The 14,259-nt window shown below is 48.0% G+C and overlaps 1 protein-coding gene across 1 annotated transcript; it reads right to left on the bottom strand.

Moving 5' to 3' along the window:
- Nucleotides 1–551: 551 nt before the first annotated feature.
- LOC119449208 (uncharacterized) lies at nucleotides 552–12,527 on the bottom strand. Its single transcript, XM_049666693.1, has 2 exons — nucleotides 10,031–12,527; nucleotides 552–649 (listed from the first exon to the last, which is right to left on the bottom strand). The coding sequence occupies exons 1-2, from the start codon at nucleotides 12,525–12,527 to the stop codon at nucleotides 552–554; spliced, it is 2,595 nt and encodes an 864-aa protein (XP_049522650.1).
- Between the last annotated feature and the right edge of the window lie 1,732 nt (nucleotides 12,528–14,259).

Genomic DNA, 14,259 nt, shown 5'->3' with positions numbered 1-14,259 from the left:
GCTCCACTCACCCAAAGTGCTGAAATTTAGGCATATTTTGATTTATTGTAATGTTTGTGATAGTGAGAATGTTTATCTGCACTTCAGCCAGCTATTCAAAGCGTTTATTTACAAAAGAAGCAACTGCACCAAAAATGGTGCACTATTCGATTCTTCAGCAAATAACTGATGTTGTGCACGTTTCTTTCTATGTTTTTCTTTTTTTTTTACCGTGCAAGTGAGAAATGGGCTTATTTGTCGTGCATGAGCTTAACGAACCTTATTATGCGCTCTTCAGTAGAGCCCTCCGGTGTAAATACTATTTTCAGCAGTCGCTTGGAGGGCAGTTGTATTTTTTTTTCTTGATTTTTGTCTTTCTTAATCCGACAAAAGCGCATAAGCTTTAGCATGTACCTCATGCACGTATACATAGGAGAACTGCCTCGGGTACGGAAGCCTACCTTTCCATGTCACAATGATCCCCACAGTCGCAGCTATAGCTTTCCACGCACCACTTAAATATATCGCTATATATTCTGCGGCTCTTACTAGAGAGCTGGCGCAGAATGTTATCATGTTGCTAGATTTGTTCGGAACTCGATCTTTAACAAATATTTTGGGCCCCAGAGAGTGTCTAAGGTGCATTGTACAGGTCGAGAAAGTCTACAATCTTCGATAAAATACAAGGCCCATTGTGCAAGTCTGGGCACCATCAACTTCGCAATCTTCAAGCTCTCATTGAACATTAATGGTGCATCTGTTCGTGAACAATTTAAGGCATGTAGCTGCATTTTCGGCACGCGAAATAACACCAGGGCAGCCTCACCTTTTCTAGAAACTGCATGCCTTGATCCATTTTTTACCCAGGTACGTGAAGTGGGAACTCAGTGTAAGGCGTATGCCAGGCGTCTTACCTTGCCGTGATTTACACAAGGTCATGTAGCAGTGCAGCATTACTGTTCATTTTGCTCAATCAACATACTTTTGCTCCTTTTTTTAGTCATACAAAGTGCATACCCACGCAAACATCGCGGCTTGGCGCAAGCAGACGACAGCAACAGTGCGGCGCAGATGGCGTAACTAGTAATGCCATAAGGCTCGTAGTGGTAGGAATATGAGCTAGAACAGGCGCGCTGGCGTTTTGCTCGCTGGTCAGGTCATGCTCTTGCGGCCCCCAATCACTTTAATCCTCAGCGCACCTGCCGCGCATGCGCCGTCAAGCGGGAACACATGGCAACGGTGGCAACGACGATGACGACGGTGTTAGCGCGCTTCGACAGACTGTATAATTTCTATCGTAATAAAATGAAGTGGAAGCATGCTTTCCTCACCTTTGTATTTCTTCGCACCAACTCTTCTAAAGATAGGTCACTCCACTTTAGTGTTGCTGTTATCTTTCCACCATCCGTCAAATCGACCAAAACAACATATGTCCTATCCGTTCCATATATTCTTATCATGGGAGCTGTAATGTTGAACAATAGTCTGACGGGACTGTGCCATGGTGGTCGGATATCCCATTCCAGTACTTCAACGCACTCTTCCGGCTTCATTTCCGTCGTATTTTCCAAGCGTGGGTGTTTGTTGTCACATTGTAGAGACTTCACTTCCGCCTGCATCTGGCTACTGCAAGAAAGGTAAAATATGTTCGTTTCGTAATAGATTCTTAAAAATTGGCTTGCTTCTTTTATAGAGCAGAGTAGATTTTGCTTGCGCAGAAGTGAATGGGAGACAAACCCATTTTTGTACTGGCACACTTCATGCAAAATACTTAGGTTCAACTTTCGCAGAGACATAAGACTCAGAACGAAACTTCCCTGCATTTTCTCATAGCAATACTTTATATATATGCACATACCTCGAGGGTCACCTAAGAACCCGAGGCAACGCACATAATCGTCCCGCTGATACGCACTCACCCATGTTCATTTTTCTAGCAAGGTAAGGGTCAATAGTCAATCTCATGCGTCACGAGTCAGGTACTAGTGACGAGCTCTGGCCGGCAGTCAAACATGGTAGTGTCTAGCTTGAAAGGAAACTATTTATTGGCGAATTTCTGCCCTTGAAATCAAAGTATAATTTGGAGGCGGTAGCAGCCAAATTATACTTTGATAAAGTGCTGTCGGTTGTCGTCGAATCGATCGCTAGTTTAACTTGGTCTTTCGCGTCTGTGCTAGTTGCTGTGCTAACTTAGTCTTTCACGTCTGTAAGCGGCCGAGCATGGCCTCAGCCAATCCTACCAAATAGTTCAAGGTTTTTTTTTAATTTTTAGTTTATTCAAGAACATGGTACATGAGAAATGTGCATTTGTGGTTGGGTATGACGGGAAAAAGTGGCGTGACAAAACAGTATTCTGTCTGCTGCGGCATCGGCCCCAGCAGAAAATCTCTCATCCTACCGCTATAGGTTGGGAGTTTGAGTCCATTCAGGGTACTGCGCATTTTTTCTTGATAAACGTCCCCCAAAGTACACTGGAATTTCTTCAACGGTCGCCGGCAGTCATCAAAACGAATCTGTTTGTACCTTAAAGGCTACAGGTTCCGTCAAGCCGAACAGTCGATCTTTTTGGCCTGTACCCTAGGCATTTGTAACTGTTGATGTCAAAATAAAGCTTTGTGAAAGTTCAGTAGGGCAGTGAGTCAATAACAGCTATCGTTGTAAATTATTTATTGGGCTTAGACCATCTATCAGGGGCAAGTGTGTGGTGAGCTGATGGTTAAAGAGAAATTTATTATGACACAAAAGGTGAAAGGTCGGCCTGAATTAAAGCTGTGACCTGCTACTCCCTGTTAGGGAAGTTAAATGCAAGTAAAGAGAGCAAGAGAGAAAAGTGTTGATGATGAGGACGAGAATGGAGTGAGAGGTGACAAAAAATAAGGGCGAAGGTGCGATGTTGATAGTGGCGCCTTCTGACTGGGGCTTGTGCGCTTCTTGTACTCCGCGTGCAAGAAGAAGGCTCACAATCTGCGCTAACGCGGCCGCATTAGCCTGTGTACTATGATCAGTCATACACTCCTCAAGTGTGTCGGTCGTTTAGGGAATGTCCTAGGCTAGGGTACAGATTGAAGTAAGTGTTGGTTGCCTGGGCAATCGCAGAGTGTATGGGGCATATTGGGACATTCCCCTCATCATGTACATTTAGAGAAGCTCTCTTTTCCGGCTTGTGTTTAACCACACAAAACCTACACAACATGCCCAAAGTACGACAAATATCTAAACATATTTAAGCATTCTCTACCCCTTGTGTCCCAGTGGCATGTACCCTTCTTAATGTTGGCAAAAAATGAGCACCTACCAAGGGGTAAAGGACACAGTAAGGGGCATATAACTAGTGGCCCAAAAATGCGGCACATGCCGTGGTTGCTCAGTGGCTATGGCGTTGTGCTGCTGAGCACGAGGTCGCGGGATTGAATCCCGGCCACGGCGTCCGCATTTCGATGGGGGCGAAATGCGAAAACACCCGTGTACTTAGATTTAGGTGCACGTTAAAGAACCCCAGGTGGTCCAAATTTCCGGAGTCCCCCACTACGGCGTGCCTCATAATCAGATCGTGGTTTTGGCACGTAAAACCCCATAATTTAAAGATGCGGTACCACAAATCTGAGATATCTAAGAAAATTAAGGAACTGTTGAATATCATGCGCAATTGAATTAAAAGGTCTGTGTTTTTAGAGATACCTCATTTCTACAATTACATGTTTAAGGTTTCTTACTTAAGGATGGACGGTGTATGATTCTCATTTAAAACTATTTTCATGACTTCCACAAAGCGCATACCCTTCCCCCCACTGTAATACCAATGAGGCGCAGGGGCTATAAAATAAATGTAATATGTAGTAAATCATGCTAGCCCTGTCTGTTTTATTTTTACCCAGCAGCAGGTGAGCAAATTTAAGCAGTACAAAGAAAAGCAGTAAGGTTTATTTTCAATAAGTATTGGCTTGCTCACAATCAGATGACTTAATTACGCCAGGGTCCCCACACTACAAACCCGAACCAAACTAGCACAACTAAAACGTGAGGGATTCCGAAGCCCAGGCGAAACGTCAGCGAAGAGCCACGGACCCCGAGTTGGGGGTGCGCGATGTTGAGGCCAAACGTCAGCGTCGTCTAGCTACAGTGGCGCCAGCTCGGCAACAGTGGCACCAACTCGGCAACGCTAGCGCCAACTTCCCCGGTCCGATGGCTAGGTTTCAACGCCAGTTTCTCAACTGGAAGTTCGGAGCCAGCTGCAGTGCGTGTGACCAGTTGTGGTTCGAGCACAACGTGGTACTCGTCAGTGCAATTCATTCGGAGGAACACCGAAGAAACACACGACCCGGTTCGCTTATCACCATATCCTCGACCGGGGAAGGACTATTAATTTTTTTAACTCATCATTTTCAACAAAGTGCCATGTAATAAATAATACAATCATCATCACCATCATCATCATCAGCCTATATTTTATGTCCACTGCAGGACGAAGGCCTCTCCCTGCAATCTCCAATTACCCCTGTCTTGCGCTAGCGTATTCCGCCTGCAAATTTCCTAACTTCATCATCCCATCTGGTTTTCTGCCGACCTTGACTGCGCTTCCCTTCTCTTGGTATCCATTCTGTAACCCTAATGGTCCACCGGTTATCCATCCAACGCATTACATGGCCTGCCCAGCTCCATTTCTTCCGCTTAATGTCAACTATAATATCGGAAATCCCCGTTTGTTCTCAGATCCACACCGCTCTCTTCCTGTCTCTTAACGTTAGTCCTAAGATTTTTCGTTCCATCGCTCTTTGTGTGGTCCTTAACTTGTTCTCGAGCTTCTTCGTTAACCTCCAAGTTTCTGCCCCATATGTTAGCACCAGTAGAATGCAATGATTGTACACTTTTGTACACTTGACTTCAGCCAACCAAGAGAACAGGCTGGCTTCAAGAAGAGATATTCTACGATGGATCATATCCATGTCATAAATCAGGTAATCGAGAAATCCGCGGAGTACAATCAACCTCTCTACATGGCTTTCATAGATTATGAAAAGGCATTTGATTCAGTAAAGATACCAGCAGTCATAGAGGCATTGCGTAATCAAGGAGTACAGGAGGCATACGTGAATATCTTGGCAAACATCTACAAGGATTCCACAGCTACCTTGGTTCTCCACAATAAAAGTAGAAAGTTACCTACCAAGAAAGGGGTCAGGCAAGGAGACACAATCTCTCCAATGCTATTCACTGCATGCTTAGAAGAAGTATTCAAGCTCTTAGACTGGGAAGGCTTAGGAGTGAGGATCAACGGCGAATATCTCAGGAACCTTCGGTTTGCAGATGACATTGTCCTATTCAGCAACAATGGAGACGAATTACAACAAATCATTGAGGACCTTAATCGAGAAAGTGTAAAAATTGGGTTGAAGATGAATATGCAGAAGACAAAGATAATGTTCAATAGCCTGGCAAGGGAACAAGAATTCAGGATCGCCAGTCAGCCTCTAGAGTCTGTAAAGGAGTACGTTTATCTAGGTCAATTACTCACAGGGGACCCTGATCACGAGTAAGAAATTTACATAAGAATAAAATTGGTTTGGAGTGCATACGACAGGCATTACCGAATCCTGACTGGGAGCTTACCACTGTCGTTGAAAAGAAAATAATACAATACACATTACTAAAGTGTCCGACGGCAGGATTCGAGGACCTCTAGTACAGAAGCCCGACATTGCAACCATTACGCCACTGACGCTTTTTTTTCTCTTTATTTCCAGCTTAGCTACAAGCCTGAACAGGAGTTTGTCAGATCACACTCGTCTTATATGTGCTAAAGCATCCGACATTGATATCACATCTTCATCACAGTCAGTCGTTTTGTACACATCACGTACTTCCCCAACAATTTCCACAAAATAATCATGCACACATCGGCCTTTAACATCACACTGTCTATATGCTAACAGACTACGCCAGACTGCGTGCAGCCCGAGTAAGAAGACAACGTCCATGTGTTCATAATCGCATTCAGGTGGTAAAAAACGAATGCCATGTGGAATGAGGGGTAGGTCTAACTTGAAAGTTCTCTGTAATATATCCCAAAGGAATATATCATTATTACAGTTGTACTGGAGATTATCGGTACTGGCACGGTAAAGTGTGAAAGAGGAAGTCGGCGGAGCCTCATAAATGATTCGTCACACTCCGAGTTCCAAGCCGACAGGTCTGACGAGCCATTAAGAAGCTGCGTCAAGGGAGCGATGATCGAGGCAAAATTACGAATGAAACGCCGGAAATAGGAAGACAAACCGATGAAGCTCCGTAGTTCCTTTAGAGTAGTGGGCTTGGGGTACTCAGCAACGGCGCGAAGTTTGGCAGGATCAGGCAGAATTCCCTCTTTGGAGACGACGTGGCCTAGGATCGTAAGCTTACGGGCACCAAAATGACATTTTTTCAAATTAAGTTGTAACCCAGCTGACGTGAGACAGTCAATAAAAAAAAAATCACAGCATATCCACGGGGTGAATGATGATGAGTGGGCGAAGCTCCGGAGGGAATCATCGGATCTCCCGCTTAAGGGGACGCTAGCACAAACGCGTTAGAAACGTGCAGTACTCTCTAGTAAGGGGGAGCGGCCACAGCGTCTTACGCAGCCATTTACACATGCCGGAACGTGCACCGCGTTTGCCGACGCCATCACATGACTGCTGAGAGAGTATACCCCCGTATTCATAAACGCTCCTCGACTTGAACTTGACTTGCCACCGCTTTGGGCAGCGCGTTCGAAACGCGTTGAAGGTAAGGCGGAGAGGCCACAGCGTCTTACACCAGCTTCTTACACGGGCCGTAACGCGCTAGCACAAACGCGTTAGAAACGCGCTAGAAACGCGGCCTTTCGTTAATGTTGGGTATTTATTGCCATCGTGGTGCGTGTGTCCATGTCCGCTTCGTGGCATAGTGGGCTAATGCCGCGCGCTTAGAAGCGAGGGGTCCCTGGTTCGATTCCGCGCAACGGACACAACTTCCGAATTTTTTTTCTCATTTTTCTCAGACTGGTTACACACTACTACTACGACGACGGGGACAGAACGGGTGCCGCTATAAGGAGCTTCGCCCCTAAAACAAGTTCAATAGCTTCAGCTTTGTTGCACAGAATGCATGTGCTACCCCATGGTACATAAATGCCTCTTTCTTCTAACCATGGACGCATGCACCGACACGCAGCTTAGAGCGCCCTTAAGAATTTCTCGCGGGCAAGTTAGCGCATTGAGACGCCTAGCGCGTTCAATTCCGTTCGCCAACAGGACACCGCGCGCGAAGCAAACATGCAACACGGTCACCGTCCCGCAAGTCATGCGCCTTTCGATGCAGCGGACCGTGAGTTTATAAGCAAACATGCAACAGCTTCTGTGAAGACACGTTTCAGTTTCGTCTTCTACCAATTCCTATGAAAGAGAGATCAACCATAATTTTATTGCGATAGCCGGCGCCGTCGCGATGAGGTTCCGTATGACGTCCAACAGCGATGAAATCGTGGCCATGATGATGATGATAAGTGGTTCGTGAGGGAAAGGGAAAGGTTGGCGCTATCTTCTGCAGCCCTTGAGGGAGCACGGCTCAGCGTGGCCATGCGCCGTATGCTGTATGTGCGAGAGAAAGCGTGCTAGGGACGCGCGCTTTCACGGGGAGCGATCGCACGGCGCAGAGCAAACGCTCGTTCTGCGCCGTGCTCCCTGAAGGGCTGCAAAATTAAGCGTCTCTTTCCTCCTTTACAGTCACCATATACCGATGCAGGGAGGTGATTGTAAAATGGAGGGATTACAATCACCTGTGCAAGTGCTCAACTAGTGCGCAAGTGCTTATAATGGAATTGGGGCGAATCTCAGCAAAATGCCTTCAAAACACTGACCCGGGCTATTGCTGAGACCACAGCTCCAAAACTCCCCCACTTAAACAAGCCGTTTGCGCTACAAACAGACGCTAGCGACTACGGTCTCGGCGCTGTTTTGCTACAGGAATTCGAGGGTGAGTTGCGGCCAGTTGCGTTCGCAAATCACACTCTTACTCGCCCGAGAAGAATTACACTGTAGGAAGGAAGGAAGGAAGCAAGAGAAAGGCAGAAGGCAGGGAGGTTAACCAGAATAACGTCCGGTTGGCTACCCTACACCGGGGGAATGGGAAGAGGGAACACAAAGATGACAGGGAGAGAGAGGAGGGAAGGAAATAAGGGAAATGAGCGGTTAGTTCGCTGACGCGTGTGTTAGTGCTCTAATAGTCACAGACGTTGACACCAGCCAACACCCTCTAGAAAAATATGAAGGCCTTAGCTCTCTTCGCGTGACGTCACACGATGGGGCGGATTGAAGTTTGCTTTGAAGCGAGGGGTAGCACGAAGGTCAATTCGCTCGCTGCTGCCACCGCGCTTCCTCACTCCAGCGTTTTGACAGCGAGCTTCCGCAGTGATCGACTGAGATGTGTTCATGTTTCCTTGTGCGCGCGTGACACCATGATTGGTAATTTAGTTAGTGAGCGAATGTTATACAAGTTTATATGGCCGATAATACTACTATCCTTACTTCGTATAGCTAGCTACTAATTTGCTGTTGCAATCGATGCTTCGCCTTTCATGCGAAACTGCGACCTTTTTTTTAGCTGCACCAAGTTTTAAAAAAATTACCTGTAATACATAGCATAATAATTCTAACCCTTGCACTAAATTACTCAATGGGGTTGGCGTCATCTATACTAGAAACCAAATGATTTATCGAAGAATTACCATAATTGCAATAATGAACTTTTAACAGCAGAGCTGTTCTTAGTCGAGCGGGCGCCGGCGATGACGGCCGCCGTCACGCAGGAGCAGAGTCGGAGAGGTAAAGTGACTCGCTCGCCGGGAGGAGAGGAGCCGACCAATCGGAGCGCGCACCGGGGAGGAGGAGGAGAGGCGCCGGGGTATAGAAGTTGGCGCCCACGGGTGACGGCGTTCCTAGCGCGTTCCTCACGACGTGAGCAAGCTCTCGCTGGTGCTCACGTCGGACGGCTTCTTTCTCGGGAGTATAAGCAGTATAAAGCCCCAACCAGACGTACGCGCGTTGGAAAGCGTCCGCACGCGCCGCATCGCGCCTGGGTTCGTACGGCGTCAGGCGCGGAGACTGCGTCGCGTGTGGAGGCGTTGCGGCGTGGACACCTACCACTGCTAGAATTTTTACGCCCGCGCCGGAAGCTGCCACCGCGTCGCCCGCGCGACGCTCCTCACGTGACCACAGAACGCCTATGACGTGACCACGGCAAACCAGCGTAACTTCCGGAACTACTCTTCACGCGGCGTGCAGGCAAGCCCGGGCAAGCTGCGTGCTTTGTGTTCGTTCCGCGCGTTTGGTAGGTGAACATGGCAGCCGCGACGAAACGCGCAGGGGCGCGCGGCAACTCGTGCATCGTTTGGGTGCGCGCCCTCTTCCTCGATCGGACGCGACGTGACGCCGAGTGAGCGCGGCGCGTGCGGACGCTTTCCAACGCGTACGTCTGGTTGGGGCTTAAGGTGTTTGCGCCGCGCGCTCTTCGCACGATGGAGCAAAGCGCCCGCGAATGCACAGCTTCGCTGTTCGACCATCTTCACGGAGTGGAAGGGGCGGTGATTTTTATTGCAATAGCAATTATATGGACATTCCAAAGCAGATTTCTGCCGTCGCCGTGAGGTTCCGTATGACGTCAACAGCGATGAAATCATCGCCGCGCTCCGGCAACACCCTCTAGAAAAATATGAAGGCTTTAGCTCTCTTCGCGTGACGTCACACGATGGGGCGGATTGAAAAAAAAAAAAAGATATGGAACGCTGTTCAAGAGAGGTTGTCTCGCAGGTGCATTGCGCGGAAACATTTTTTTTCTGCAAGAACAAGCATGCATGTATTTAAAAAAGAATAGAACGCCAGAAAACTGTAGCAGCAAAACATTTATTTACGAAGCCCAGTTTCTTTTTGTGCTGGCTTTATATTAGAAGCAATGCATGCAGTTTTTGGCCTCGAGAGTTGTGGCTTTCCTTTTTTTTTATTTATCGGCAGCGTCGAGAAGTTTGTTTTCAGCTTCCTACAAAAGTTCTTTAGCACAATGTTGGTGCTGCACCGCAGGATGTGTTTAAGCACTAATTCAACTGTGTGGCCATTCTCACACGTATCGAAGTCGGACTGGTCTTCACTAGCCAGCAATTGTAGCGTCATTTTCGTTACCACCTGGCGTTGTTCAGGCATCATAAGCAGTGCTGGCTCTGTAGCGAGCTGCTCTACTACAACGTAGCTATGAGCAACTGCGTTAAGTGCAAACATTGATGGATAAACTAAACCTCCTCGGTCCAGCTGCTTGACAAGACCATAATGTTCGTTTGTGGCAGAGACTGTGATCTTCTTGTCCACGGTCAACGAGTCCCTGCATTGCTCGCACTTCAACTTTTTAAGGGTCCCGTATACTGCATAACCTGCAACGTAGACGAGGACTGGGACGACGTCCTGCGTCTTCGTAAGAGCCTGACTGGTAACAACAACGTTGCTGCTGGGAAGCAATGCCTCGACTTGCTTTCGGACACATTCCCAGTGCTGGTCAGGGGAAACTGTAGGCAAGGTGCTCTGCAGGCGCAGCTTGTTTTCGACTTCATATATCTGCCTGATGGAGATGTGATATTGCGCACCTGCCAGCTGCCTATACTTTCCAAACCGATCTTCAAGGCAGTCTGTCTGAATCTTCCCAAAAAGGACATATGACATTCCAAGCTCTTCGAAGCTGTACCTAGCGAGCTCAACAAGCGCATAGGTGGTGTGTTCGAGAGCAGCGTGAGTCTCCTTTGTCAGAGTACCGTTGTCAAAACCTTGGTTCTTCCACTCATCCAGCCACTTCAGAAACATGTGCAAGAAGTCAATTTTTGGATCGTTATCAATGGAAAGCACTGGTTGTTGGAAGTGATCTCTAAGCCTTTCTCCCTTCCATGGAGTTTTGACGTTTACAATTTTCCACCACTTGAGTATGATCTCGACGAATGTAGCCGTGGCCTCGAAAGAGAATAGGTTGTGCTTTGCTCCAAGAGCACGTAACGCCTCTGGTAAATAGTCATTGAAGATTTGTAAAGCAAGCTTTACGTCCTGCCTTTCAAGACTCGAAGGGTAGAGGCCTTTTCTTGACAGCCCATAGCCATATTTCAACAGCTGGTCACACTCTTTGCTGTGAAGGTCCCTGATTGTTGCAAATGACGCTGTTTGCATTCGCTCTGATTCTGGTGTGTCTCCTTGGATCTCCGGGAAGTAGAAACAAATTTGGTCATTCTTCTGATTGATCCAGTTATTTCGTATGCATTTTAGAATGTGCACTGGGTCTATAACGAAGAACAGCGGCCTTGAAGGGTCTGATGGATGTTGGTACACAATTCTGTTACACGGAGGTGATTCGAAAAGTGACATCGCTTTTCTGTTCACAGAGTTGTTGTCGCTGACGACGCACATAACCCGGTACCCAATCTTTTCCAGCCCACAAATCACGTCTTTAAGCGTCTTTTGCAGGAACTCCGCCTCTACTCGGTGCACCGGCACGATGTGCGCAACTTCTTTGAATTTACACGTCACGCTGCGCACCATGAAAACGAGCGCACAGTTAGCAGCTTCATTTCTATTAATTGCAGCGCCGGTAATATTGCCTCCTTTATAGTCAAAGTAAGGTTTTATATGTATTTCATCAACCATAACTGTGACAAAGCGCTGGTCATCTTTCAGGTCAGAAATTCTTGTTGTCATGTAGCTGAGGAATGTTTCACTCTGATGCTCTTGTTGAGGACTCATACCATAAGACGAGCACACTGATCTTATCGTCATAGGATGCGGCAAGGTGATGCTTCCATGGCTACGTATGAACGCGTATGCATGGGGCGATATAGTGAAAACAATACAGCAAAACATCATGAAATCAGCAGAGTAGCGCCTGCGCTGTTTTTTCGATAGGTGCAAGGTGACTTGCTCTTTCAGAAATGGAATACAGTTGGCGTCATCTTCTGCTTGGGACGTGCAAAGCTGATCAAGCAGTAAACAAACAGCCTCGCAAATTTCGGCGACTGAGTTGGACATCAGGTCACATTCCCACTTCTCGATGCCTTCCAGGAGTTCCACCATACCCTTTTTACTGTTAGCGATTTCGGGAACGCAGAGATTTGCACCGAGCTTTTTTACGGCCGTTTTCATAACGTGTAGTGTCACGCTCAAATCTCCTTTCACGCAAACAGAGTATTTCAACCACGGTGCTTCATCGTCGACAATGTGAATGAGAAGAAGCCTTTCATTTCTTTCGATAACATCCCAGAACTTCATCCCTTGGCTCCTTAAGTGGTTGGCAAGTTCGCTCACACTGTTGACTTTATCCTCCTCGCGTGCTCTGATAAATGCCTCCTTGGATTCAGCGATGGCTTTCTGAAGGGCTGCATTCTCTATTCGCGCGCGCTTGGAGTCAGGATCTTCCCTCCTCGCGGTCTTTCTGGACAAGTAGCTCGAATGATTCGGGGACTTCGACGGTACAGCGTCTGGGCGAAGGCGCACATGAGATAGCGGCACTGTCATTACGCGGCCAGTTGCTTGATCTGTATGCGTCGCGTCTCGAATAATGTCCTCGTCCATGAAATGAAGTTCACATACCTAGAAAAAAAATACGCTCCAATCAGCAAACCGACGGCTACAGGTCGCACAAACATGCGGCTCATGAGCCACTTACACATGTACGTTTATATTCTTTCAATTAACTAACACCTAAATAAAAAAACTTACCCTGGAATGTTCGGTGACCGTGAGGTTTTCCTGTGGCACAGCGCGAATCCAAGCGTCCCTTAGAGCTTGATCTCTCGGGAACTTGAAGACGTGCACCTTCGTGTCCCCCGTGTAGTTTCCGCGGCATCGAGGTACACAGCATTTGCACGGCATCGCGGCGGGATTCTTTTCACAGCGAGGAAAACACGTCCGACTGAACAGCGAAGAGATGTACGACTGTACATACGCGCCGGGGAATGAGTTTCTGGAGACGCGCGATCAACGCGCACCAGCGCGATCCGGACGCGCGGATGCGTCGTGTCGCGGCGACGGGCAAAACCGCAAAACGCGCTCGCCACCTCATGCGTCCGCCCCATCTGCTGACGTAGCGCGAGTGGAAAGGGAAAAGAACTAAGGCCTTCATATTTTTCTAGAGGGTGTTGCACCAGCCCGTCGTCCTCAGGCCCTCAAGGGCTGCAGAAGATAGCGCCAACCTTTCCCTTTCCCTCAAGAACCACTTATCATCATCAGGCGCTGAGCCGTGCTCCCTCAAGGGCTGCAGAAGATAGCGCCAACCTTTCCCTTTCCCTCAAGAACCACTTATCATCATCATCATCATCATCATCATCATCATCATCAAGAAGCACAAAAGTGCCTTCACCGCTTTATGGGCCGACGAGCGATGGGGGCGGTGTTCCAGCAGTACCTGCACGGAAAGCGTCCGATTGCCCAGTTTTTTTAGCGCGAACACTGTAACTGAACGATAATGCCTTGCGATTGTCTTCGCGCTTAAAAAATTTGACTTATACTTGGACGGCGCCTCTTTCACTGTCGAAATTGACCACATGCCGCTGCCTTGGCTGCAACGTTTACAGAATCTGGCAGGTCGCCTCGCTCAATGGATAATAACGTTGCAAAAGTGTCATTTTACCATAGAACATCGCACTGGTGCACAAAACAATGTTGCTGATGCACTCTCACGCGCGCCTTTGCCGGAGCCTTCTTCGCCCCAAGAGCCACCTTCTCTCGTTGCTGCTGTTGACACAGTCCCCGACCCGCGATGGGGTACCTTGGTCAGCAGGAAGCGCCTGCTCGAGGCGCTACGCAAAGACGGCCTCTGCTGCCGTGTCCTTGACCAGTTACGTGGCTCTAATGCGCAAGCGTCGACCATCGGTGAGTTCGACTCTTATGTAATCGCTGACGATGGCCTTCTGCTCCGCTACATTCCACAAGCTGACGAGAATGACGGTAACTCTCCGTTTCGCGTAGTCATCCCGAAAAGTCTCCGAACAGCCTTTATTAGGTACTTCCACGACTGTGCTTTGGCTGGTCACAGTTCGGTCAGCAAGACTTATGATAGGGTATGTCAGACTGCTACTTGGCCAGGCATGCGGCAGGATGTCTTATGATATGCACGCCGCTGTTTGATTTGCGAACAAGTAAAACCACGTGGTGGTCTGCCACCGGGTATGCAGCCAGTTCTGAGCCAAAGCCCCTGGCAAATCCTCGCGTGTGATGTAATGGGTCCTTTCTCCCGTACTACGCCGGG

The sequence above is a fragment of the Dermacentor silvarum genome, chromosome 4 (genome assembly GCF_013339745.2).
Source record: "Dermacentor silvarum isolate Dsil-2018 chromosome 4, BIME_Dsil_1.4, whole genome shotgun sequence".
NCBI classification, from domain to species: domain Eukaryota; kingdom Metazoa; phylum Arthropoda; class Arachnida; order Ixodida; family Ixodidae; genus Dermacentor; species Dermacentor silvarum.
Note: the sequence above shows the minus strand (reverse complement) of the source record. Positions and strands in the feature narration are given on the sequence as shown.

Excerpts from the sequence above, each read along its gene's own strand:
- LOC119449208 (XM_049666693.1), bottom strand. The coding sequence starts at position 12,527 with ATGACAGTGCCGCTATCTCATGTGCGCCTTCGCCCAGACGCTGTACCG. Across the intron at positions 650-10,030 it reads CATTGTGCTAAAGAACTTTT|ATTGTAGACTTTCTCGACCT; the intron begins GTAGGAAGCTGA and ends ATTTTATCGAAG.